The sequence below is a fragment of the Coccomyxa subellipsoidea genome, assembly GCF_000258705.1.
Source record: "Coccomyxa subellipsoidea C-169, whole genome shotgun sequence".
NCBI classification, from domain to species: domain Eukaryota; kingdom Viridiplantae; phylum Chlorophyta; class Trebouxiophyceae; family Coccomyxaceae; genus Coccomyxa; species Coccomyxa subellipsoidea.
This window is the reverse complement of record NW_005178039.1, coordinates 1,937,901-1,963,351: the sequence shown is the minus strand read 5'-3', so window position 1 is coordinate 1,963,351 and position 25,451 is coordinate 1,937,901. Positions and strand designations below refer to the sequence as shown.

The 25,451-nt window shown below is 53.8% G+C and overlaps 8 protein-coding genes across 8 annotated transcripts; 3 read left to right on the top strand and 5 right to left on the bottom strand.

The window, feature by feature from the left end:
- Positions 1-298: 298 nt before the first annotated feature.
- COCSUDRAFT_52849 (T-complex protein, theta subunit) lies at positions 299-3,905 on the bottom strand (the record flags this gene model as incomplete). The annotated part of the gene is made up of 10 exons (XM_005649854.1): positions 299-857; positions 1,036-1,173; positions 1,468-1,690; positions 1,988-2,202; positions 2,490-2,699; positions 2,840-2,917; positions 3,003-3,071; positions 3,192-3,296; positions 3,490-3,647; positions 3,773-3,905. The coding sequence occupies 10 exons, from the start codon at positions 3,903-3,905 to the stop codon at positions 567-569; spliced, it is 1,620 nt and encodes a 539-aa protein (XP_005649911.1). The 3' UTR covers positions 299-566.
- Positions 3,906-4,717: 812 nt separating this feature from the next.
- COCSUDRAFT_61585 (hypothetical protein) lies at positions 4,718-7,981 on the bottom strand (the record flags this gene model as incomplete). The annotated part of the gene is made up of 6 exons (XM_005649853.1): positions 4,718-5,859; positions 5,988-6,108; positions 6,440-6,654; positions 6,981-7,240; positions 7,577-7,728; positions 7,898-7,981. The coding sequence occupies 6 exons, from the start codon at positions 7,979-7,981 to the stop codon at positions 4,718-4,720; spliced, it is 1,974 nt and encodes a 657-aa protein (XP_005649910.1).
- A 1,600-nt stretch (positions 7,982-9,581) lies between these two features.
- COCSUDRAFT_65211 (hypothetical protein) lies at positions 9,582-11,321 on the bottom strand (the record flags this gene model as incomplete). The annotated part of the gene is made up of 3 exons (XM_005649852.1): positions 11,205-11,321; positions 10,851-10,934; positions 9,582-10,706 (listed from the first exon to the last, which is right to left on the bottom strand). The coding sequence occupies exons 1-3, from the start codon at positions 11,292-11,294 to the stop codon at positions 9,582-9,584; spliced, it is 1,299 nt and encodes a 432-aa protein (XP_005649909.1). The 5' UTR covers positions 11,295-11,321.
- An 858-nt stretch (positions 11,322-12,179) lies between these two features.
- COCSUDRAFT_13404 (exostosin-like glycosyltransferase) lies at positions 12,180-16,073 on the top strand (the record flags this gene model as incomplete). The annotated part of the gene is made up of 15 exons (XM_005649851.1): positions 12,180-12,357; positions 12,467-12,601; positions 12,753-12,833; positions 12,926-12,984; positions 13,118-13,265; positions 13,417-13,489; positions 13,596-13,662; positions 13,783-13,995; positions 14,165-14,318; positions 14,417-14,601; positions 14,729-14,857; positions 14,953-15,123; positions 15,275-15,383; positions 15,517-15,647; positions 15,789-16,073. 15 exons carry the CDS (start codon positions 12,180-12,182, stop codon positions 16,071-16,073), a joined length of 2,118 nt encoding a protein of 705 aa, XP_005649908.1.
- A 326-nt stretch (positions 16,074-16,399) lies between these two features.
- On the bottom strand, positions 16,400-16,847 carry COCSUDRAFT_13439 (LSU ribosomal protein L27P; the record flags this gene model as incomplete). The annotated part of the gene is made up of 2 exons (XM_005649850.1): positions 16,400-16,516; positions 16,692-16,847. Coding segments are annotated over 2 exons (273 nt in total), but the record flags the coding sequence as incomplete, so codon positions are not given.
- A 2,453-nt stretch (positions 16,848-19,300) lies between these two features.
- On the bottom strand, positions 19,301-20,215 carry COCSUDRAFT_46687 (hypothetical protein; the record flags this gene model as incomplete). The annotated part of the gene is made up of 3 exons (XM_005649849.1): positions 19,820-20,215; positions 19,470-19,731; positions 19,301-19,368 (listed from the first exon to the last, which is right to left on the bottom strand). Coding segments are annotated over exons 1-3 (717 nt in total), but the record flags the coding sequence as incomplete, so codon positions are not given.
- A 245-nt stretch (positions 20,216-20,460) lies between these two features.
- On the top strand, positions 20,461-22,770 carry COCSUDRAFT_27964 (sterol-C24-methyltransferase). Its single transcript, XM_005649848.1, has 6 exons — positions 20,461-20,824; positions 20,997-21,227; positions 21,379-21,492; positions 21,605-21,754; positions 21,902-22,005; positions 22,132-22,770. Exons 1-6 carry the CDS (start codon positions 20,480-20,482, stop codon positions 22,352-22,354), a joined length of 1,167 nt encoding a protein of 388 aa, XP_005649905.1. The 5' UTR covers positions 20,461-20,479; the 3' UTR covers positions 22,355-22,770.
- A 1,139-nt stretch (positions 22,771-23,909) lies between these two features.
- Positions 23,910-24,662, top strand: COCSUDRAFT_61580 (hypothetical protein; the record flags this gene model as incomplete). Its single annotated transcript, XM_005649847.1, has 3 exons — positions 23,910-24,026; positions 24,122-24,289; positions 24,639-24,662. The coding sequence occupies 3 exons, from the start codon at positions 23,910-23,912 to the stop codon at positions 24,660-24,662; spliced, it is 309 nt and encodes a 102-aa protein (XP_005649904.1).
- Positions 24,663-25,451: the final 789 nt, after the last annotated feature.

The window sequence follows — 25,451 nt, the reverse complement described above, 5'->3', positions numbered from 1 at the left end:
GATGATCGCATTCTATTGTATGTGTCTTCCGTTATGTCTTAATTTTATTGCGCCGGCACATCTATGGCATTCCAAACATAGATCTACATGCATACTGTGAGATGTACTACCAGAGCAATGCGTTATATACGTGTTGTGATAACATCAATTTAATCATCAGAATCCTGAGGCTGAGACTGAAGTTTGAGGGAAGGTGATGTGTACGGATTTATGTGTTGTAATTGAACTGCGCAGTGGTATTACCACTTAGTAAGCGTGTAGGCAGTATAAGGGTGTAATAGAAAACGAGCTGTTGCATGATAGCACTTCGAGTTACATTTCAGTCCAACCTTGAACTTCGAAGCAATGCATCTCGCGACCTTTGGCATCGTTCTTGGCTCCCATCATTCCATTTATGATAGCACACTGTCATTCACCGTGAATGCGCCCTGCATGCAAGAGCAACACAGCTGTCCTCTAAGCAGGGTGACAGCCCTGGTTTCGACCTTTCAGACGACCAGCCACACTAGCAGTCCTCTTAGTCAACACATGTTAATTCATCCTGTTACTCTGTCGACAGTCTGACGTCAGTCCTCGTCCATGGCGCCCGGTTGGGGCGCTCTGGGCCCGCCGGCCTGCTTGGCCATGATGATCTGGTCCACGCGCAGCACCGTGCACACCGCCTCGGCCGCCAGCTTGAGGGCCCACCACTTGGTCAGGTACAGGTCGAACAGGTCGTCTTGCGCAAGGTCCCTGGGCTCCCCCGTCTCCACATCCACGCCCGCCGATGCCTGCCCCGACGCATGAGCCGCCGCCAGAGATGCCACTACGTCCGATGCATTCAGCCCCGAATTCTCCGCCAGCGTCCTTGGCACAACCTGCACCGGAGGGGGTGCAATTTTGGGTGATACATCATTGAACCATGGCCCAGTCTTTGCATGTCCTGCTCATTGACAGGGCACGGATCTCAGTCCTGCACCCAGGAAGAGCAATATCTTACAGATCAAACAGCAGTCTGCTGGAAGCATAAAACTTGCAAGGGAGGGTTGGGCCCACCTCGAGGGCCTCGGCAAACTTGGCGATGGCGTACTGCTCCAGCCCGGTTTCCTTGCGCGCCAGCTCTGACAGCTGCCGGGCAATCTCCATCTCGGTCGCGCCGCCGGCCGGCAGCACGCGAGGGTCCTTGCACAGTACCTGCACGCCATTCAACCCGCTCTTTTGAGGCATCACCACCCATTCCATTCAGGGAGACCTCACGCAAGCTGCTGCTATGTCATGGACACATCTGAGTGGAAAAATGCACCATGCACCGAATCAGGCGCTTGCATTGCCAGAAAGCTCTGTAGATAGCACGGGAGGGTGCTGCTGTGTCATTCATTAGAGGCCCACATGCACCATCCCTCAGCCTCATTTCCAAGGGCTGCTATCACAGGACCTCAAATTGCAAAGTTGTGGCTCATGCTCGGGATTGCAAGACAAGTTGCGCACCCGGTAGGTGTTGACGCCGTCGTCGATGGCGCGCTCAAGGTCGTCCAGGAGCTGCTCGGTCGACGCGCGCAGCACCACCGTGGACACCGCGCCCGCGCTCGCGTCCTGCTCCAGCTGGATCACACGCGTCCCGCCGATCTCCACCACGCGCAGCGACTTGGCAAAGCCCAGCTCGTCCGCCGCCGGCGCGCCCAGCTTCACCAGCGCCGTCGCCCCCGTCGCCCTGCAAGCCATTCAGCCGCCGCCCCGTCAGCCGTCTCACCCGGCCACTCACAGGGCTCTGAAAAAACAACGTCTTGGGCTCCTTCCGCCCCTGAACTGCCTTAAAGAGAGAAAATGTTTTGAAGGAGCGCCTGACAAAATTCCCAGGGGGCAAGTATGGTTTCTTCCCCAGCCCCTTCATAGCAGACAGGCCAGTGGGTCTTTAACCTAGGGCCATTTGAGAAGTGTGGTGATGCTTCTTGATGGCAGGACAATAGAGGTGCGTGGTCCAGAGAAGAGGGGAGAGAGGCGGGCGCGCCTGCAGAAGCGGCGCAGGTCGAATTTGGAGGGGATGCGCACGGCCATCATGCCGTACTTCTCCACAAAGTGCAGCGCCATGTCGCCGATGGCGGAGCCGGCCACGACGACGCGCGCGCCCGTGTCAGCGATGCCCTTGATCAGCGCCTCCAGCCGGTCCTCCTCGCTGCGGCTGTACCCCTGCAGCTCCTCCGCGCTCCGGATAAGCACCGTCCCCTGCGCCCCGCCACACACCGATTCGGACTGCTCTCTTCAACACTAGAGCATTGATCAGTGCAGCCCAAATAAACATCACTTTGGTGTCCTTACTGTGGTGCAGCACCACCATTTCCAGCAAATGAAGGTCCAAGATCCTTTGTGACTTTTAACCTGGAGTCCATTGCCAAGAGATGCTGCAGGAAGCAGAGTCATGTGCTCCTGCTGAGGCTGTGGCAGCGCAATCAATGAAGTTGTCAAGCGCCACATCAAAGTTTGAGGTATTGGACTGATGTGTGGGCCGGCACCTTGGTCTCTGTGGAAGCGGTGTCGACGCCCTGCGCGAAGACAGCCACCTTGGCGTCGGTGACGTCCTTGATGCTGCCCTCCGTGCCGCGCTTGATGACAACGCCCTTCACCACGCGGCTGTCGTGCGCGCCGCCGCCCGCGATCTTCACCACCCTCACGTTGTCAACGTTGAAGTTCGCCGTGTTCTTCGGGACCACGTCTATGCATGCCTGCGCACCACCCATTGCTTTGAGTATATTAAGCGCCCTTTGTGCATGTGGCAGAGGTGGCCTGGCTGAGTTGAACGCTCTCATAAGATGTCTGAGTCAAACAATATCGATTTAGCATCTTTTGGGGGGCCAGAAAGCACCTGTGCGATGAGCGGGGACAGAAGGCCCTCATAGCCATACTGCTTGGTGCAGACAGAGGCTTTGATCCTCTTCGTCACCTGCACAGAGATACACATTGCATCATCATTTGAAGAGGTCTTAATCTGAAGCGGATCTCTCAGGCAAATTGTGTCCAATGCTTACCTCCTCCTTGTTCCTGACATCTATCTTGTCGGATCCAGGAATTATAAGACCCTCCATGATCTCCAGGGCCTGCGCAGCACAGCATTAAGTTTGAGATCTGTCAACAAATTGTCCTATACCGATTTTGCCTTCAGCTGTTGATATCATGCACCATCTTTTCAACTTATTATGTTGATGGCCGGGGTGCACCTTTGCCGCAGCCTTCCCATACCCTTCCGCAACCTCGGAAGTGTGCAGACCATCTCTTAGGAGCCCTTCTGCTGCGCTAAGCAAGTCACCAGCGAAAGACACAACCTGTGCAGTCACAGATTGCTGTGATCAAGCAGAGATCTGTTGGGCATTGAGCATTATCCTCTCGTGAATACGTGCGATGATTGTAAAATCGACAATCACAGAATTCTGATACGGCAGTCCGATCTTGAATAACAACAATACCGACTTCGTTTTTTGAGAGATTGAAGCACAAAGAGTCACAGTGGCTGCTCACAAAGTTGGTGCCATCCCCGATCTCCTGTTGCTGGGCTTGGGCCGCAAGCACGAGCAACTTAGCAGCGGGATGCTCCACTTCCAACTCATTTATGATCGTCGAGGCATCGCTCGTAACAAAAAGCTTCTCCAAGTGATTGATCACCATTTTATTCATGCCTGCGTTGCAGTGATGAAGACCTTTCAAGAACGCCACTTGGTATATCATTAGATACTTTATTAGATGTGGAAGTACGTGAGTCTGCTTATGCCCTGGTCACATTGAGGAGAAGGCTGCGTTTTACCGTTGGGGCCCATGGACGTCTTTGCGATCTGTGACAGCTGCTTTCCAGCCTCTATATTCTTGTAGACGGCTTCATCCAGGCCAGAGAAATGTTTGTGCCCCTCTTTGAGCATGGCCTGCAAGCCGTAGGGCATGCCACCCATAGCGCCCATCTTTGATGAAGCAAGATCTTACAGGATCTTGTTGATGCTTTGCTACAAATCTATACTGCAACAAACAGAAGCGATGCAAACATCTATACTTTGTTGGATCAGGGATTTTTTCTGGCAAACGACTGGGTGAAACGTCCCAACGCCAAAAGAGTCGCCTGAATTGGCACCTGGCAGCCATGCAGCTGCAGGTGTTATGGTGCAGAACTCATTACGTAAATTTTATGGAGGCAACAGAAAAGGCACTACTTCTCGTGGTCGATAGAACCCCATAGATGTAGGATTGCTGGCATCTTGTTGAATAAGCTCACCACGTGCATGAAAAATCCTTGCCTGCATGAAAGAGTGCACTGATCACTGGCAGCTAGAGCGCAGTGCTTCCTCGACCAAGTGACACCATGATCAATCACAGTTCTGCACCGCAAGGAGGTCCGCCATGCTTTACAAGACTCAATGTACTTGTCAATGCCAACTGTCTGTGCAGGCTGGCCACATCCACCAGATCAAGCTTCATGGAGCTCTTGCATCAAAATGTGGGCACCATCCGCCATCACGCCGACACACATTTGGAAACCCGCGTAAAGCTGCACAAAGCTAAAGCACTGGCAACACCAGGGGAACTGCAATGTACCGTACATTCCCAATCGTTCAAACTAAATAATCAACATGTACACACGAGTTGCCTTACAGGCAACCTCACTCCACCACTCTGTGTTATTCTCCAGCCAAACGAGACTCAACTCTGCAACACATCAAAAAGACTGCTCAGGCCCTTACAGCGCCATCACAATGTGCTATTATCCTTGCCCCTTAGAAGTCGATGGCGATGCAGCCGCAGAGGGGTTGCGTTTGGCTGCCGCCATGCTTCTCGTGGCCCTGCTCGGCCGCCCAGGGCTGGGCTGCGCAGCACTGCTGCTCCTGGTGCCCACTCCCCCGGCCTTGGGCGACGATGTCACACATGCGGGCGCAGCAGCCGCGTCAGATTGCGGCGGCTGAGGCGCGGCCGGAGCCGCCGGAGCCTCGCTCGACTCAACGCCGTTCACGAGGGCTGGCGTGCTGGGCGGGGCGGCAGGTGGCGTCTTGGCCGGTGGGGGCTCTGGCGCAGCTGCAGCAGGCTCTTCCTTGGGCGGTGGGGGCGCGCTGGGATTGGGAGCAGGCTGATCTGCCGCTGCTGGGGAGGGCAAGGGCAGCTGCTGCGGCGGCGCAGCTGCCGAGGTTTGAGGCTCGCCTTTCGGCTGCACAGGCGCCACCGCAGCCGGCAGGCTTGGGGGCTGCAAGGTGCTTGGCTGCGCAGGCTGTTCCACGATAGGGACTGCGACGGGCGTTGTGACAGGCTCAAGCTTTATCACCGCATCAAGGGTCGCCAGTGGCACTGGTAACTGTGGCGCGGCTGCCGGCACGGGGTTGCTGGGCGCTGGCGGCGGCACAAGCGGCTGCGGCTGCTGCACAGGGGCCGCCAGCGCCGCTGAGGCCGATGCGGGTGCGGGTGTCGCAGGTGACGGCATCGACACCACAGGAAGACCATTGGCCGGCCTGTGCGCAGGCGGCGGCACCTGCGCCGCAGCACTTGCGGCAGCTGTGCCACCAGCAGGCATTGCCGCGGAAGCCGGTGGCGGCAAATGCTGCTGTTCCAGCTGTGCGGCCTGAGGCTGCTGTTGCAACTGCATAGTCTGTGGCGGCACCTGCTGCGACTGCGCTGTCTGTGCAGGCTGCTGCAGCTGGGCTGGCGGCTGCAACTGCGCTGGCTGCGGCTGCTGCTGGGCAGGCGGAAAAGCAGGGCTGGAGTCTGGCAGCGGCAGCAGGGCTGGGGCCGACACTGCGGGCAGCGCTGGTGCTGCCCCAGAGGCAGCTGCTGCCACAGGCGCGCTGGTCGCCACGCTTGGCGGCGCCATGCCCGCGCTGCTGCCCTGCTGCCCCAACATCGGACCCGAGGCCATCCCTGCAATGAACGCCAGAGTCACTGTGTCTGTAAAAAGACAATTATACAATCAGCACGGAGGTCATTAAAGTTAGGAGACATTGGTTGCTCCATAATGCCATCATGAAAGGAGCGATGTAGAAAAGCACCTCCAGATGGCGGAACATAGGGAAATTGGCACATCCCGTTGGCGACTGCTTTGGGGAGGAAGTTGTTGGCGAGTTCCACATTCAGCCGCACTGGCAACGGCGGCATCTGCTGCATCACACCCTGCATTGCACAGCGCACCCATGAGAAGAACAACCGGGCAATGCTTCAGCCCGCCTTTGTTCTCTTTTTGCATCCATCTGCCGCCACTAGGACACCCCGCCAGCTCCTCTGCCCGTGTGATTCAGTCTCTTCTTTGTTATCTTTTGTGGAATGTTCTATTGCACGATCGAGACCGCGCAGCAGGTTACGTCTGGGAATACAACGCATGCATCCAACGAGCTTTGTTGCGTGCTGTAATGTCGGCCAGATACCTGTGATGCGAAGCAGAGTTGGGGTGGCACAGAAGCCTGGGTGGGGGGCTCGCCTGCATGGAGTTCATGTGGTTGAGGACGGTGAGGATGTTGTCCCGGAAGCGCACGAGCAGCTCGGTGTTCTCGTTGACCTTGTAGGCGGCCATGTTCTGCTTGAACTGGTTCAGGATGGCGTAATTCTGCTCCAGCGGCTGCGCCAGGGGGCCCCCCACGCCCCCCACCGTGCCGGCCCCGTGGTCGTCTAATTGCGGCATCGGCGCCAGCGGCACCACCGGCTGCGCATACGCCATGCCCGCTGCACAGCCCAGACACAAACCACCTGTCAGCAACCGACGCCCTGCTGCTCTCCATCACCAACACTTTGCTCAAAGCCGACACTCTGTTGTCCTATTGACGCAGCCAGCACTAATTTGTCAAATTGCCTCTGGATGGCACTGTCACTGGCCACAATTGCATCGTGCCTGAACATCACTGCTACTGCCAGGGAGAAATTATGGCATGCAACTGAATGCACTGTGTGTGCCGACAGGCAGTATTCCCATTCTTTCCGGCCCATGCGCAGCCACAGGGCAGATGTCTGCAGAATCTATTAAGGCAGGAAGAGGTCTGAGAAAGGCTCACCGTGGGGCTGCACAACAATGGGGGCTGGCATGGGCATGCCAGAGGCCATACCCATGTTGGGCCCGGGCATTGCGGCCAAGCTGGCGGCCATGGGGTGCCCCACGCCGCCGCCCATGGGCTTGGGCTGCACTGCGAAGATGCTCTGCCCGCGCTCCCGCCGCACCTGCTTCTTGCTGTTCGCCTCGTCCGCCATCTTGCGCTTGCGCGCCGCCGCCGTCGCCCGCAGCCACGCCACCCGCAGCGCCACATCCCTCACATTCCTGCGCCGGCCAGGCCGCCTCAACATGCGCGTTCCTGAGCATCTTTTGCACATCACAATATCAATAGTTCTCATGGACAGAGCTTCGTAGCCTCAAGCCGGGCTACGGTCTACTCAGGCTACCCCATGGACGTCTTGCAGCATCTTGCTGTAGCAGCCTTCGGACTTATCATCCTCACTCATCTGGACTAATCATCCTCGCGCAGCTACAACCTTGCCCGATGCGCTGCACACGCCAAGCCTGTGGGAGAGAGAGAGTGCTGCTCCGGCTGCTTCTCTCATGGCTGGCAGCGTGGAGCACACGAGAAAGGAGCAGATTGTGCGGCTGGGGGCGCACTTCTTGGGGAGGCAGGCTGCGGCGCGGACGTAGCGCTCCAGGGGAGGGTGGCGATCGGCCGGGAACCGCGCCAGGGCCGAGTCAAGCGCCGCCTGCTCCGCTGAGTCCCACTCCGTTGTATACGCTGTGTCGCCCCGCGCTTGTAAGATCGTCTGCATGAAGAAGCATGCAATTTTGAGCATGCATTCAGGCTCAGACCACATCAAGAGGCTCACAAGGCAGAAATGAGGCTTCAACTCCTCTTTGGTATTCGAGTCACAGAGCTGCAGCTCCAGGCTGATCGCTTTAAAGGCAGACAGTTGCATGGGAAAAACATGGCACCTGCCCACTTGGCCCTGGCGCTCCACCATTCTCTCCCAACTGAGGCTGCGCTATGATGAGCCCAGGTGGCGCCAGGGAGCCCATATGCGCAGCAGCAGGAGTGGCTCCACAGCTTGTGCTGATGTGAGCACGTTGCAGCCCGCGAGCTCTGGAAGAGCAGCACGGAGAGGCGCTTGAATCAGGCTTCATATGGCGTGACTTTATGCTGAGTCATAACTTTGGCGATCAAGGAAGTTACGACAACGTTGTGCACAAAGTGCGCTCCCATCTCTGGTAAAACATTGCGCAACACACCGTAGAACACTTTAAAATGATGGAGATACTCATCATCAACAACATGTCAGGACAACCAAGTAGGGTCTTGGACTCACCAAAGAGAACAACACGGCCAGCCGCCCTCAGCTGTATACAAGGATCTCCTCAGCCTGACTCACGATAAGCGTCGCAGCTACCTCTTCCTCTTGATTTCACAAAGGGGTTTACCAACCTTAAGAAATAAGACACTTTTTGGAAACCTTGATCAGCCCAAGATTGTACAACGAAATTTCCCTGTCATGTTCTCGCAAGTAAGCTCCTGTCTTGTAATAACCTGAAATTTAAGGAAGCAAGTTTTGCTTCCCCATCTCTAGACGTTTCAATGTTTCCCCCAAATTTGATGACTCTCGAGCTGGATAAGTGCGGATAGGGGTCAGGATACCGGCGTTCCTGTCGGTACTCACCTTGCATGCTGATTTGGAAGTCATAATCTCAATTCTTGCCTTGAAACTGATTAGATACATTCAATTGCAGGTGGATCACCAAATAGGGCGTTGTCTCATGGCTTGCACTTTCACAATGATAAATTTGGTTGATTTGGACTATTTTAATATTGATGTTGAATTGGTACCACTGGTGATGAATTGGAACCACTGTTGAATTGGCACCGGTGTCACACCTAGGTTGCAACAATTGTAGGCCTGGACGGTCACACCTTAATTATCCAGGTTGCTGATGCATCCTGCGCAGGGTGTGGAGGCCTCTGTGCACCTGCTTTCACTATGCTGAAGCCGCTAGTGACAGCCGCTGCCGCTCTGTGGCAGAGCGGTACCTCACTGGCCTAAATGATCGGGCACATCTTCGTACTTACCAATGGCAATCAGCGAGTGACACAGTGAACAGGACTACTATGTGAGGCACCCCGCAGGTATCAGCCGGCCGCGACTCACAGAAAAGTCCTGTGCCGCTTACACAAACCCATTTGAACAACCTACCCTTACCTACTGTCAAGACCATGCATATGCATCATACAGTAGAACACCAAATAACACATGGTACTGTACCTGCCTATGCCTATGCCCTGTGGCACATTCTTCTTCTTTGCAGACTAGATCAAGAATCAAGTTGGAATCAAAGCTGACCCAGTAACAACCTGGCAACCGGTATCAATTGGATGTGCTATGTCTGAACGCCGCAATGACAGATCGGCACGACTTGCTTCAATGTTCTAAGATTCACAACTGTTGAGCAGAGCCTGATAATGCTGTGACTTTCACCATCTCAAACACCTTACAGCACACCGCCCAGATCGAACGTCTGTCAGCAACAGCAACATGATCCTCTAACCCATCAACATTCCACCTGAGGCATTGGTTGGTTCATATCATTTCAGAGGTCCTGCCATGCGCGCACTGCCTGGCAGATCCTTTTAGCCCCCTTCAGATGCCTCAAGTGCAGCGTCAGCTGACCAGGAGTCCTGCTCTGAAGGCCTGGCTTCCCAAGAGGTAGCTGCAGGCTCCGCTGTGTCCCATGCATTCTCAGGCTGATCGCCAACATTGGCGTTCTCATTCCAGGCCTCTGGCTGCTCCTGCTGGGCCGACTCATCGGTCCACGAGTCCTGTGCTGCCCACTCATCACCAGAGGCCTCCGAGGGCGACCATGAGTCATCGGTCTGACCGGCAGGGAGGTCAGCGCTTTCATTCCCTTTGTCCACCCATTGTTCATCCTGGCCCCCCCACTGCTGTGAGGGCTCCACCCATTCTGCGCGCTCTTCTTCCCATCGGGCGGCCTGGTTGTCCCAGTCCTGGCGTCCCTCCACCCAGCCGGCCTGATCCTCTTCCCACTGGGCCGTTTCACCGTCCCATTGCTGCTCCGGCTCGGCCCATTCCACCTGGACCTCTTGCCCTGTGGCAACTGCCTGCTGGGCGGCTGACTCTTTGCTTTCATCCCATTCCTGGGCTGGTTCCACCCAGCCTGCTTGGTCCTCTTCCCAGGTGACAGCAGCCTCACTGTCCCACTGCTGTGCTGGCTCCGTCCATTCTGCCTGCTCGCCTGCCCAGACGGGCTCCTGAGGATCCCATTCCTGAGCTGGCTCCCTTGTTTCTACTTGGTCACCTTCCCATTGATGGGCTGCCGGCTCCTCCCACTGATTTGCGTCTTCCCACTGCTCTGCTGGCTGCACCCACTCGGCGGGGTTCCCCCCTGCGTTTGGGTCTTCAGCTGACGCCACCACTTCTGCTTGATCTCCTCCCCAGGTGCCTTCATCCTGGGGCCACTGCTGGGCTGGCTCTGTCCACTCGGCCTGATCCCCTGGCAGGACAGCATCCTGGTTATCCCACTGCTCTGCTGACTGCACCCAATCTGCTGGGCCCTGCTCCCAGTTGGCGTTGGCATCCTCGCCCGTCCACTGCTGGTCTGCGGCCCAGCTGGCGTCAGGGTTATCCCAGGCTGCCTCCTCAGAAGCTGCCTCGGGTATCCAATCTCCGTCAGCATTTGTTGATCCGTCCCAGCTCGGCTCGGCACCTTCGCCAGTGCCGTCCTCTTCAAACCATTCCTGCATGCCCACAGCAATGTGTAACCTCATAGATCTTCAAGACGTGTGCACAGGCAGGAACCAGCTCTCAGACATAGGAGTATATTTGCAAAAGATGCATGCAACGATATCAAGATAGGTAAGGTTGCGGTGTCTGGTTCGCACATCTACCAGCTCATCGTCATAAGGGTCTCCCCACGACCAGAAGGTGCTCACGAATTTGCTGCCTGCATCCCGTAACTTTTCCACCTGCATGAATGAAGCCAATCTTCAGCAGTGTTATTGGAACTGTCCATACAACAAGATTGGAGAGGCAACCACTAAGCTTGACGATCTCGCGTGCAAAGACAGCCCACTCTTCGGATTGCAAGTACTTTGCAATATGGTCTGAATGAAAGATATCGTGCAATTTGATAAATGTGCTCATAAAAGTTTGGTTGTGGAGCTCTGCTACGATATAATATAATGGAGCTCAATAGAGCAGAATAAAAGTGCATCAGGCGATAAGGAGGGACTTACATGGCGTCCGAGGAGACTACTAGTAGAATTGTCATCTTTGAAGGCAATCAGACCGGTGCTTCTGATGTGTGCACTGTTGGTGCCAAACATTGACAGGAAAAGAGACAGGATCGTCACGCCCACAACAGCGTAGCAACATGTCCGCACCCACCACTGCTGTGCAACGAGCTGTCTTTGCAATTTCTGCCATGTGTCCATACTGTCAGCGCAACACAATTGCTTCCTCTGTATGTCACAGGAATTGGGCATAACTCGACAGACAACTCAAACGCCAAATACAAGATTGGCCAAACCGAGATCAATCATATGTTAGAAACTCTCAAGTATGGGACACCGATCATCCCATCTGTGATCAGCGCCTAGAAGCTTGATGGTATTGCCGCCTATTCAAATTGAACAGAAGCCAAAATTGGTGCATGCAGTCCAAGAAATCTCGGCACGAAGTCGTGAGCTTTGAAGTATCATGAAGAGGTATTATACAAGGTGAAGCTGCTATGGATTTCAGTATCTTCAAAGAAAGGAAGCACTCATTAGCGGGGTCTTCCTTTTTGATTTGACAAGCAATATTTTATCCGAGGTCACCTTGAAACCTTGGACCTTGGACGATCGATCTTACTTTCCAAGCCGATCCCACATCCATAAATGCAGGGCAACTATGTTCCAACTGCCCTTTGCATTCTTTTTGCAACGTCTGTGGCAATCCTATTACTGCAACAGGAGCTGCTGACCCTCTGGCCAGCCAGAAGCAGCTGTGGAGGATCTGGCTCTCTCTGCAAACAAAAGTTGCAGGTCGATACTTTGCTAGCAAGCCGAGCTTTTATTGCGTAGATTTTGGCCTCTGAAGATGCATATCACAGTCTTTTCCAGCCATCTTGGTGGCTGCAGGGCCCTTCACATGACACAAGCCTCCATGGAGTCAGCGCTCCATACAGGCAGAACAATTTGCACAAGAAGGGATCGGAGCAGTTTCCTGGCATGGAGGAAGATATCTCAAGGAGATGCAGAGGCACCAAGGGAAAATTCTGTCGGCATTACTGGGAACAGACTCCTATTGCAGCCTCTCCTGCACCTCGAGGCAGTCAACAGTGCCCCAACGACTGCTCCGGGGCGGGAGTATGCAATGCAGACACCGGAAGATGTGCTTGTATGGCCGGTAAGACGCCTCCCATCTGCCTCACCTACAACATTTCACTTCAGCGACGGTGAGGCTGCCAAGAAATATAGTGACAACTCTGCCAGCGGCGTTGATTTGAAATGTCCAGGCTGGGACGGTGGAGACTGCTCTGTCAGAGACGAGCGCCCCTGCACAAACACATGGCGAACCACAGGCACTGCGGTTATGAAGGCACCAGCGTCCCTCTCAGAGCCTGGTTGGACCGCATCCAGATGTGGAGGTGGTTCCCTTTTAGCTGCATGGCTGCAAGTGCCAGTTTGCTGCTGTGCAGCCTGTCCTTTTTGTCCTAGGGATTTGGAACGGAATATCCTGTTTTGAATTGGAACATCCCTGTTTTGCACCCAGCATGGTCAAATTCCCTTGTCGCTGAACAGGTGTGTGCGATACGAATCTTGGAGCATGCTATTGCAATGGCACAAAGGGTCATGTCCCAGCAGCGCCTGACACTCTCCCAGGTAATGTCACCCAAGCAATCTTCAAGTTCATAAAAGTTGTTGCCAATCACCCTTTATGACCTGCATTTTTACCAGCAATCTTCTACATGCAGGCACATTGTTCTCTCAAAGAGGCCGCCCAATGATTCTGGGCCAGTGCAACCCCAGCAAGGTGGTGTTGTTGGCTTGTCTGAAGGTCTGGAAGATCTTCTGTTGCTGAGGTTGAAAGACGAATCACCATCTTTGCTCTCCTTACCGATGCGCAGATGCCCCCACAGTGGTGACTTGGCATGCATGACTTGCAGGATGATGACGGCAATCCCACAGACTGGGCTTTTGTAGATCCTGAGCTCCTGTACGGCTCTCAAGGCTGGTGTGAGGCCGATGAACCTGTACATCACTGTGCTTGCCTGATTGATGGCGTGGCTGGGCCCACCTGTGACGAACCCACAGGTGCTTCTACTTACAGTGCTTAGCACAATCTCTGAACAAATATTGGCGGGGCAGATGCCCGCACCGTGCAAGAAGCAGAGACTGCAAGGTCTCTTTTGTGAACTGAATACAATGACTGGCTGGATTTGTGCACAATGCAATGCTTGCGCAGAGATGTTCTGTCCCAATCAGTGCAGCGGACGTGGGGAGTGCTGGTTTGGATTCTGCAGATGCCATCATGGCTGGTGAGCACAGTGACATTCTTAGGACTGTCAGGCCATGGATAGTGCCGTATTCCTCATTTGAGCTGGCCTTGCTCATATGGCTGAAGCCCCCTGCCTGTACTTGCAGGTATGGGCATGATTGTGCCCAGCTGGCATCGGGAGCCCCAATAACAGGCAGGCTCTTGCACGAAGCTGTCCAACGCTGTTTGCAAGACCTGCTAGCCCAATGCTAGAATTGCATTCATAGTAGAAGCGGAGAAGGGTCCTAGGCATTATGATGACCACTTGTCAGCGCAGAGAATGGCAGGTTGAAGCCCTGGCTGGAAGATGTGACTGTGGAGCCCTCTGTGTCAGACAAACTGCCAGAGAAGGATGCAGGGTTGCGCATGCGCCCATTGATCTACATGGTTGAACTGCCTCCAATCTACAACTCGCGCATGCTGCAGTACAGAATCCACAAGGATACCTGTACATGGAGAGGCTTTGACAGCGGGAATGCTTCCTTCATAACTGACTGGACTTATCAGGTACACAATTCAGACATCCACCTGCACAGGATCCACGTCATTTTTTTTTTGGTCATGGACAGGATTGTGTGGCCTTGCTCAGCAAACTCCATGGGCTTGTTACTTCTGTATGCCTTGTTCTGTGTGCTGTGGTCTGGGATGCCAATTGTTAGTATCCCTTCTGGTGCAGATAGAGCCGGCGTTGCATGAAATGCTGCTGCAGAGCCCACACAGGACGCTCGACCCTGAGGCGGCTGACTTCTTCTATGTCCCAGTCTACACCAGCTGCTTTATACACCCTGTCTATGGCTGGGCAGACACTCCTTGGTTCCACAACCCTGGAAGTCCGTCCTAATTTGCCTTTGCCACAATATGGACTGATAAGACGCAAAAAAAGAACAACTGCGTATTGGGAGTCCTCTGAAGCATCAGTGCCTGGCAGGTCCTCGAGTGATGCATGCAGCGACAATGATGTTGGAGGCAAAGAGGTGGCTCGAGACAGAACTGCCATACTGGAATCGGACAGGGGGCAGGGACCACATCTGGCTCATTTCCCACGATGAGGGCTCCTGCTGGGCACCCTCAGAGATCCGGTCTTCCATCATCCTGAGTCACTGGGGCCGAAAGGTGCTGATCCTCTGTCTGTTGCATGTATGCGCATGCGTGTATCAGCCGCTGCTTGCTTTAGCCTCTGTCAGATGCCGCTACCTTGGCAGAAAAGAGTTGAGTGAGGCATGTGTCCTGGGTGCTACAGGCGCTGGACCACGAGTCCTATTCGGCCTACCCTTTTGACAACTACAGCGACAATGCAGTGCACCCAGAGTGGCGGCCGCATGGGTGGCGCCACATCATCGAGGGCCATCCCTGTTACGACCCCGACAAGGTCTGCTTGGTCGGCAACTTTTGCAAGCAGAATAATCTTCCTGCTCAAGTTAAGGCTGCTACTGAAGCGCTCGGTGGCTGATTTGTGCATGCCAGGATCTCATCATCCCAGCATTTGTGCCCCCGGCTCGCATTGTGCCATCGCCGCTGACAGGAGCTCGTGAGGATCCACGGCCCTTACTGCTCTTTTTCAGAGGGGATGTGGGGCTCAATCGGAGGCCCCATTACAGCAGGGGTATTCGCCAGCGCATCTATGCTCTGTCAAAGGTGCGCCAGGCATCTTTTGCTGGTGATGTTAACCAGATCATGTCTCATTCATGATCATGCTGACCTTCTGCTGCATCAATGTGCTGCTCTCAGGGGAAGCGGTGCTACACAGTCCAGGAATGCTTAGTATAGACCATGGGCTGTCCTGCAGGAACAGCGATGGAGAGAGAAGTACAGAATCTGGATAGGCACAAAAGAGGACACCCCAGGAGGCTACTCTGAACTCCTCTCATCTTCAAAGTTCTGCCTTGTTGTGCCAGGTGTGCATAGGGTATCAACGATCAAGCAAGCATGTCGGGTGACCTGACACATATTCTTCAAATGAAGATTTCCCAAAGCGCGGCTCCTACACTCCAGCAGTCACTCGAGTTACTGTGACTGGATCGTTGGCAGGGGATGGCTGGAGTCCCAGAGCAGAGGATGCGATGCTGCATGGGTGTGTGCCGGTAGTGGTGAACGATGGGGTGGATCAAGTGTTTGAGACTCTTCTGGACTGGGAGGAGTTTGCTGTGCGAATTCCCGAGGTGACTTCTGCTGATGCCTGGGACTTAGTTTCTTGCACACACTTCATGCTCCAAACGCTACCTTGCATGGGGATCTTCCTGCCCCTACTTCAAGCCACAATTTTTGGAGGTCAGAAACCTGAGCCTGGCATGTGCACGCAGAGAGAAATGGAGTTTTTGCCGGAGATATTGCTGTCAATCTCGCCCTCAAGGCTTCAGCAGCTGCAAAAGGGGGTGCGGCGTGTGTGGCACCGGTTCATGTACAGGGCGCTCCCCCTTCTCCGTCGCGAGTTGCTGTCACTAGGTGCTGTAGATGAGCAGCCTGAGCTTGGCCAATATGCCTCACAGATTGATCCACGTTTGTTGGCACAAGTTGGAGAGGATGATGCCTTGACTACTCTGATGCAATGGCTGTATGAACGGATGAAACAGGAAGCAAACATTTAATCTGTATACGTACTTGCAATTCAAGATGGTCGCTACTCTACCAAATGCACAGAAGTCACTGTACTTCAGTTGTTCACAAAATCCGAACTCCATGGCCAATATCAGCTTTGCAAAACCGTCTACCTCAGATCCAGTGAAACGGGTCTTGCTGATCCGGACATCCAAAGGACACCTATGGTACATCTTGCACAGATCAAAAAACCATGTAGAGAAGGCGCCTTTGCCTAAATCTTGAGGGACCATGGTCCAACTGTAGGGTTGTGTGCTTCTGCCATATCATGCAAGTCAAATCAGTGCATCAGACAGTTTTCAGAAAGTGTTCCGGATCATTGCAGGCCAGATGCTGACTTTGGCAACACGCTGACAATCCGCTTCCATGGATATTTATTGGTGTGGAACTTGACAGATCCATCCACCAGAGCAAACAGTGTGTGATCCGTCCCCTACAAGGACACATTCACGCACGATTCAGCAGCATGCATCATCAAGTCAAGAGGAAATGCAAAAGGCGAAGGCAGAGTCAGCGCCAGAGGATCTGCGCCTCTGTATTCACCAGTGCTTGAGCAACTGCTGAGTGGTGTTGCACCCGGCGCTCACAAGAAATGGGAAGCTGCGCACCATGCCCACATTATGCCCAGGGTGAAACTCTGTGCCCCTCTGCCGGATGATGATATTTCCTGCGTGGCAGCTCTGGCCTCCATACAACTTCACCCCAAGCATTTTTGGCAGTGACCCTCCGCGATTTTGTGTGGAGCCTCCTTGTTTCTTGGAAGCCCTGCAGCACAGAGTGGAACTGGTCAGACCGGCTACCCTTGCATTGCTGCCTTTGTTTACAGAGCTTCATCAAAACACAATGCAAGTAGTTTTGAACACTGCCACCTCGAGTCATTTGCCCACTGAGGGTTGAAGTACCCACCAGCGCTTCTGATGCAAATCATGACTTTGTACGTTGCTGCATGATACTGCGCAGCGGGGTCCTGCGTGGCAAAAATTGTCATGGAAAATTTTCTTCCATAATTATATTTGCACACTGCACTTTAAGAACACGATCGGCTCACCAGAAGCCCCTTCACCGGCCGCCAGCAATCTTGAAATTACTCCATGCGATCGACGAGATGTCATTGTCGCATATTATGTTCAAGAAAGCCCGAAACTGAAAGGACGAGTGCACCAGGAACGAGAACTCTAGTAGCCAAACTGCAGAAATCTCTGACTCGGCTGTGGGGGCTCAGGCTCACTTGAGTGAGGGGCAGAAGATCATGCAAACATCGCGGATGCTTTGTACGGGACAATTTTGAGGTTAGACTCAGCGTCCTGATCCCCAAGACATTTGATGAGGACATGGATCCGTACAACTGACCTGGATCCGTAGAAAGTTCCGAACGACGGCCTTGCCGCAATTTCTTTACGTTGTGGCGCTCGCACACCCTGACTGTCTTTGCATTCTACCTTGCCAGGACAGAAGGCAACATGCAAGGCAAACACGAAGAGAGAGCAAGCGCAATTAAGGATCAAAAGGCTGTCTCCCAGGTGTCCTCCCGGCCCAGCTGGCCTGACATGTCCTAGGAACACTTGCATTCAATGTTTGCAAACATAACGTGGCACAACGTTGTTAACTTCAATTTAAATGGACAAGGAGTGTGGCATCAACCAGTCCTCCAAATGTCTAAATGCTATGCCTCAGCAGGGTGTCGAAATCAGGATGTGTACAGCAAATCATTACACACCGGTGCACCACCACGTGGTACCAAGATCACATGATGTTCCTCCAGAGCACTAGCTCAGCAGCAAGTGGTCAGTCATGACACACTCGCAAATACTTCGCAGTGCAGCAGCAGTATCGGCAAGTTCGATCACTGTTGGCGTCAAAACGGAGAAAAAAAAAGGCAGAGGCAGCTACAGTGTACAATTATTTTCCAACCTTTAAAACCTGCTGAAAATAGCACAATCGTCTCCTGTACGTCTTCAGATCAGGACAATCAAAACTACAGGATAGTAGCAGCATGCACTTGTCTTGCAGATACCGCCTACACCATCGTGTGTGGTCACCAGGATAGTTGCCAATGCCACTAACAGCACATGACCCAGTCCGCACAGCATGGTGTCCTGCAGCATACAGCTGATGGAAGCAGCAGCAGCAGCAACCTAGAACAACAGGTGAAACAAGACACAAGAACACTGGCACACACAGAGAAGATCACGTTTGTATGACAACAAGATGAACCGCTTAAGATGGGACGATCTACACTGCACAGCCACAGCCGACAGCGCTGATCACACCCCGCTGCATTGATGGCACCCATTTCAGGAAGAAAATGGCATCAAAATTGCCACAGCGACGTCTCCCACGCCGTGCTGCCAAAAATTGCAGAGTCTCCTCTCACACCACTCTAACTCTCGCCCTCGAATGTACAGATGGTGCATGGCCACACCAGTCACGCTCCCGCAGCTTCCATTTCTGCCTTCAGCGCGCTGTCCTGCCTGTTGATGCGGCTGTGGCAGGCCTTCTTGGGAGTGTGCTCTGCAGATGCCATCCGCTGGAGCGACGATGACCTGTGCACTTTCCTGCTGCCATCCTGCTTGTGCCCGCCCTGCATTCATCAACACTACATTTCACTGTCACGTGCTGTTGCTCTCACAGCATGCTTGTGCACACAAAAAAAGCAAATACCAGAAGCCAAGAACCCCACAGCTGTCGGACATGCAATTCGAGTGCTGTGCAACCCCGCTAGGAGCAGCACCATCATCTTGTCCAGCAGGCTGTGACTCCTCACCTGTGGGGCCCCGCCACTCTATAGCAAAGAACAACACAAAAATTAGCATATCAGGCAGCGCACCTCCTCGCGCAGCTGCTCATTCTCCCTGCGAAGGCGGGCGTTCTCCTCGTCGCGCTTCTTCATCTGCTTCTCAAGGTCCTCTATCCGGTCCATCAGCGCCCTCTTGTCATCATTCAGCTTGCTGATCTGCATCACCGCAACAGGACGGTGTCAGCAAAAAAGAAAGGAAGATCTGTCCAAGACATTGTCGAGTTGCATCAGTATAATGAGAAGCAAGCCAGAGATGCCCGTGGCGAAAAACAGCGCACCTGCCAGCAAAGTCTCGCAAAAAACAAAGGATGAAAACAGCGGCAGACAATCTGCATGTGCCATTTCTAGGAATGGACTCATTTGACGCTGTTTCCTTGCACAGCAACACACATTCCAAGGTCAGGCCTCCCACCTCCTCTTCCAGGGTGCTCAGGTGCTCCTGCTTTCTCCTTCTTGATCGCCGCGCAGACTCCCGATTTGACAGCATCCTGTGTTGTTATCGCCATGATCAGCGGCCATTAGTAAACAGAAAAACCTGGTGAAGTGCAGGTAAGAATCAGACTGCAAGATGTGACAAGTCAGACAGTACCTGCGTGCCCGCCTGAGCTCTGCTTTGCCATTGGTCTCCTTGTCCGAGGGTCCGCAATCGCTGGTGTTCCCAGAGCTCCTGACCTGCTGCGGATGGATCCCGTGGAAGTTGCCAAGCTGCAGCGCTGCTGCCACGGGATTGACGTTTGAAGATGTCTGGGGCAGCCCGCTAGACAGAGGCACGCTCGAAAGCAGTGGCATCGTGGCAGCCACCGAGCTCACTGCGGGTGCTAGCTCGGGCTCTGTGGACCTGATGCCCACCTCTGCGCGAGGCACGTGAGCGTGTCAGGAAAAAGTGTGCAGGAACACAGCGTGCCCAAGTTGACAAAAAACGTTGGCGACCAGCCTCACCTGGCATAGACGTGGGACCCTTGTGTCCCTGGGGACTCAACGTCTGATTGACCTGGACGAGCTGGCGCAGCAGATCCAGGCTGGGCACGCGAGGGATGCCACCCACATTCAATCCTCCCACCTCGCCCAGAGCGCCACCTGACCCGGCGGCGTGCAGGCCAGCCTGCTGGGCCTGCTGAAATTGCTGAACTTGTTGCTGCAAATGCAGCTGCTGCGCCTGGTCCAGGCCCTGCGCCTGGGCAGCGAGGTTGCTCGTGGAAGGTATCCTTTTAAGAAAGTCTTGAAAGGCCGCCTCGGAGTCGGTGCGGGGAAAGCCCGCCATGCTGGCTCCCAGCTTCCAGAACCCGCTCAAGTTGTTGAAGTCATCGACCGAAAACTGCCTTTGCATGGCTGGTCCTAGACCCACTTTCACAGTCAGCTTCTCTCTAATGATGTTTTCCAGCGAAGAACCGGGTAAGCGAGCGGCTGACGAGGCCTCGATGCCAATATTGGGCTTCCTGCCGAATGGGCTCAACCACGCCGTTGGGAGATGTGCATTGTAGGGTTTTCTTCATATCCCTTTAATAAGGGTTGAGAGCCCAACGTTAACCCCTTGCCAGGGTGAGTCCCAGCCTGAGGAAATTAAGGCGCTCAACTGTCAAGAGGAGCAAAACGGGCGCCATGGGGTCCCTCGACAAGCTGAGCGACTCCATCAAGGATGCCTGGGACCGGGCGGCCGAGTACTCGAAGGACAACAAGGCCGTGGTGGGTGTCGTGGGCGCGGGCGTCCTGGTGCTTGGTGCGTCCTGGTTGCTTCGACCTTCGAAGGGCAAGAAGAAGCCCAGCGCCTCCCAGCTCACGGGTGGAGGCATCGGCCGGGCCAGGGTGAAGAAGGAGTTTGACGAGTACTCCAAGTCCTACAGCACAGACGCGGGAGCTGGGATCATAGAACGATCCAAGACCACTGAGCTCGTGGACACCTTCTACAACCTAGTGACGGACATCTACGAGTGGGGATGGGGCCAGGTATCCATTTTTTGTGCTCTCTGCATTACAGGCTCCTTTTCAATTCTGTTTATTTCTTTGATCACTTTGTGATGCCGATGTCATCTGATGACTTGCACTAAAACATTCCTGAAAGTGTTTGGTGCATCATTCCCTCACGAAAATGAAATTCACTTTTGTGTGTCTGCCACAGAGCTTCCATTTCTCTCCACGCCTGCCAGGCAAGGACTGGGCCTCATCAGAGGCAGCTCACGAGGCCAGGCTAGCTGCTCTGCTGAAGCTGGGGCCTGGCAAGAAGTGCTTGGATGTGGGATGTGGTGTGGGCGGACCCATGCGCACCATTGCCTCGACCAGTGGCGCTCATGTCACTGGCATCACCATCAACGACTACCAAGTCTCAAGGGGAGTTCACCACAACACACGGGTGAGTCCACTGTGCACCCAGACCTGATGTAATACACCATCAGCTGCTCCACTGCGTTCACCAAGCTAATACTTGGCGTGCCTGTTCCCTATCTGTCTGATGACTCTGCTGCTTGGTAGCTGATGTCAACAACTCTTCCTGCCTGTTGCAGCTGGGACTGGAGAACCTCTGCCAGCCCACACAGGGCAACTTCTTGGACATGCCCTTCGAAAACGAGGTCTTTGATGCCGCGTACGCGATCGAAGCAACGTGCCATGCCAACAAGGTGTGGAGATGTGACAGGAATATTTTGAACAGACGAATGTGTTCAGCTCCCCCAACAGATGGGCAATACATGATGCCCATGTCCTGATGCGGATGCTGTTTGCGGGTTACAGCTGGAAGAAGTGTACGGAGAGGTGTTCAGGGTGCTGAAGCCCGGCAGCTACTTCGCGTCTTATGAATGGGTGGCCACCAAGGATTACAACCCCAGCAACCCTGACCATGTCAGGATCATGGACGAGATCAACTACGGAAACGGCCTCCCGGTAAACCACCTGCCAGCGATGCATATCCTGCTATGATTTGTGGGCTCACATGCTCGGCTTCCTCCTATGTGACCTTCTTCTTCCAGCTGGTACAGGTCGGCCAAGAGCAATCTGTGTTTCAAATGCTGGCCGTGCTGCCTGTTGCAGGAGATGCGGACTTACAAAGAGGCAGAAGCAGCTGGAAAGCATGTTGGCTTTGAGCTGGTGACCAGCATTGACATCGCCACCGCATCACCTGTCGCTGGCCCCTGGTGCGCATGCTTCCTTGCACATCCTCCCGTATCATCATGGGCCCAAGCATGCTGAATGCAACAGCGCTCGGCTGGCGGCTGCATGGGGAGCTTTGTGGCTAACAACGGTGTTGTGTGGTCGGTCAGGTATGGGCGCCTCAAGTGGCTGCGCGACTCGCACCTGATCACCGTCAACAGGGTGCTGGTGAACATTGTGTCAGCGCTGCACATCGCGCCCAATGGCATGTACGATGTGCACGAGATGCTCGTGAAGGTGTCTCTGAGCCTCGTGCAGGGCGGCGAGTCGGGCGTGTTCTCACCCATGCACCTGCTGCTCTTCAGGAAGCCCGAAAGCCCGAAACCCCAATGAGAGATTGAAGCAGGGAGATTTCTGGGTGCACCGTACTGGCGAATAACTGCCCAAGCAGGCTGCCTGAGTGATCATGTCGATGGCTGCCTTGGAACTTGGTCTAGCACTGCAATATTAATATGGTTATTATGAGAGTCACAACTAGCTAGCTAGCTTGAAAGCTCGTTTGTATTGTTATAATCCAATACTATTGAGAGCAAATTTTGGTATTTGGTTTCTCTGTGAGGGAGGTACTGCGCACAGAACGGTACTGGCCAGGTAATGCGACGCAACACTTGAGACTTTGAAGGATGCTTCCTAATCAACATGGATGTGCAGAACACCCGCAAGGAGATACCACCCTTCTTCTGATTTGCATTTCTTCTTGGATTGCGCTGCACATTCCCGCACATATGGTAAACTCCATGGGTCAAATCGGATCTGGCAGCCTGTCTGAGACGCTGCGGTGCAAATTGCACCGTGCAATTGATTCTCTGCACATGGCATGCACCCAGCCTAGATCCATGATCTGAGAAAAGCCACATCCGATCACATCAGAATAGAATCAAATTGAGTTTCTTCAACCTCTCAGATGACCATGCAGTCTTGCATCTTGACCATGAATCTCTGAAGAAGCTGGTGGGGTTGTCAAATAACATGCTCTCGGAAAGTCTCGGATTCTCACACATCTAAGTCTCAGAACTCCCGTGCTCAGATATATAGAAGATGTCTGTCGATCCTGAAAGTGAAACAACTATAGATGCCGTTGCTGTGATTCGTTTTATCCGGCAACTGCTTCCTGACGAAAATGTGCACATCTCTGACGAATTGAACAGTGAGCTTGATGCGAACGGAGAACAGACTGGTCATGAGAGAAACCAGGAGAATGCAGGATGTGTGCTGTGGGATCTCTCCACCATCAGAGAGGCTGCATCGATCATGGCGGTGAAAGCAGAAATTCATTTCCTAGGCTGACAGATCTGTGATGCAGAGGTGTTCATTTTTTTTCAACGCGCACTTTTGTGATGCCAGGACAATCACATCTGCGAATTGTTGCCCGTCATCATAGAGCATGGATCAGACCGTCTTGCAGAAATCAGCACAGGAATCCTGGGCAACCTAGCCTGCCATGAGCCTCTGCTACCTCAGCTCCTGGCAGCCACTCTCAGACGAGCTGTTCTGGAGCATGCTCTGTGGAGGGACGACGCAGCCTGCCTCACAGAGGTTGTGCGCCTGTTGGTCAGCCTTGTGCCAGCACATGGAGCACAAGAGTGGCTCCAAACTTTGCTCCAGAAAGATACCATGGAGCGAATCCTGTGGATCATGGACAACACTTTAAACAACTCTCTTTTTGAAAGGTGATCACCATTTTTGCTGGCCCGATAAGAGTGCATGTGACTGGCATACAACTCACTGACGGATATAAGTCGCATGGACTCGACTGAAGCAGATCCTCCGTCTTCGCAGAGCCTGTGAGCTCCTCTCCGAGATTGCCAGCACTGGCACCACAGCAGTGTCAGCAATAAATGGACAGCCTTTCCTAAGCATGCTGTGCGACACGCTGCAACAAAGCGCAATGCTGACACCGGAGCCAGAAAGGACTGGCAACGAGTGGGACAGCCCTAGCACAGCGATAGATGACGATGTCTTCCCAGGACCTCAATCGACACAGGCTGCCTTTGATGTGCTCGAGGTAAGACGACCCGTGTAGCTCATGATGCAGTTTGAGGCCAAACCTTGCTTACACCACGCTCTATGCGGTGATGATGGCCCCTTTATATGATGCAGGCGATAGCAGAGGATCCTGCAGGGGCTGCTGCTCTGGAAGAGGATGAGCAGGTCGTGGCAACGATGCTGTCACTAGTGCAAAGGCCTGCGAGCATCTCCATTCGAGGACGCGCAGCTGCATTGCTTGCTGAGGTCAATGCAGAGACGTGTTACAGGCCCTTCGTGCAGGTGGGAGCTGCCTCGGTCGCTGTCTTGCCCTCGCATGTCTAATGGCAAGCCAGAGGCAATCTCCACTTGATGCCAAGGCTGAAGGACAGGCATCTGGATGAAATGGCTTGATCCCCTTGAAATTCCTTTTGAGGTGTTGCACAATGCTTGTGGTGCAGGATTCAGATACCATGGACAACCTTCTCTCGTTGGTAGTGACGTCCAGCTCAGGCGAAAACTATGGCGAAGCATGCTGGGCACTGATGGCAGCTGTCTCTCGATTCATGCTGACCGCAGACACGTCTCTGCAGGTGAGCGTGTCCGCTACGCAATTGATGATAAGTTGTTTAATCTGCGTAATCTGCTACAGGAGTGGCTGCCATCGGGAGGCTAAGTCCAGGGGTCACGTTGTGCAGGTGGTTGATAAGATTGCTTGGAGGGCAGAAGAGCTGGCGGGAGCAGCACTTCAGCAAAGAGAGATAGAGCGAAGCACGGCGGCTTTGCAGAGGGTGTTGTACACGCTCAGACAGCTTGCAGTATTGCTGGCGAAGCGTGAAAGCCAGTCCGCTCAAGTGCATTCACAAAACTCAGAGTCCTGCAGTCAGATGGGATCTAAGGGGCAACGTTCAGATGACCCTTCTGATGTGCAACATGGAGTGGGGCAGGAGCCTGGAAGCACCAATGCTCAGGACCGGAGGCAGAGCCAAGAGCCTCAAAGGGTGGAGGACTTGTGCAGAGCAAGAGCTATTTTCCGTAGAGCGGCTGAGAGGATTTTGCATATGCAGAATTCGTGCGAGACTAATGAGCCCGGTTAGAAGGGCATTTTGGAGCTCCTCACATTCTTCAGAGCAATTATTGTACATTTACACTTTGACGGGGCAAACGTCAGTAGATTGCCTTGAATCCCAGATATCAGAGTCACAGACTGAATCTATGTATTGCTTGATCAATGCGGCATGATATAATGCAGGAAAGAATTCATACTAGTACTCACTACCTACTATATGTGACAGCCGTTGCACTGCTGCATTGCGTTCCAAAGTTTGGCAGTGCTGCAGTGCATAAAAAATCTAGATCCTCCTGAGAGGGCAGTGTACAGTTTCAAGAATCTCCATCCGAAGGAATGAGATACAGCAACGGAAACATGCTGACTAGTCTGAGCACTGGATGGCTGCCTGTGCCA

Excerpts from the sequence above, each read along its gene's own strand:
- COCSUDRAFT_27964 (XM_005649848.1), top strand. The coding sequence starts at position 20,480 with ATGGGGTCCCTCGACAAGCTGAGCGACTCCATCAAGGATGCCTGGGAC. Across the intron at positions 21,755-21,901 it reads ACTACGGAAACGGCCTCCCG|GAGATGCGGACTTACAAAGA; the intron begins GTAAACCACCTG and ends TGCCTGTTGCAG. Across the intron at positions 22,006-22,131 it reads TCACCTGTCGCTGGCCCCTG|GTATGGGCGCCTCAAGTGGC; the intron begins GTGCGCATGCTT and ends GTGGTCGGTCAG.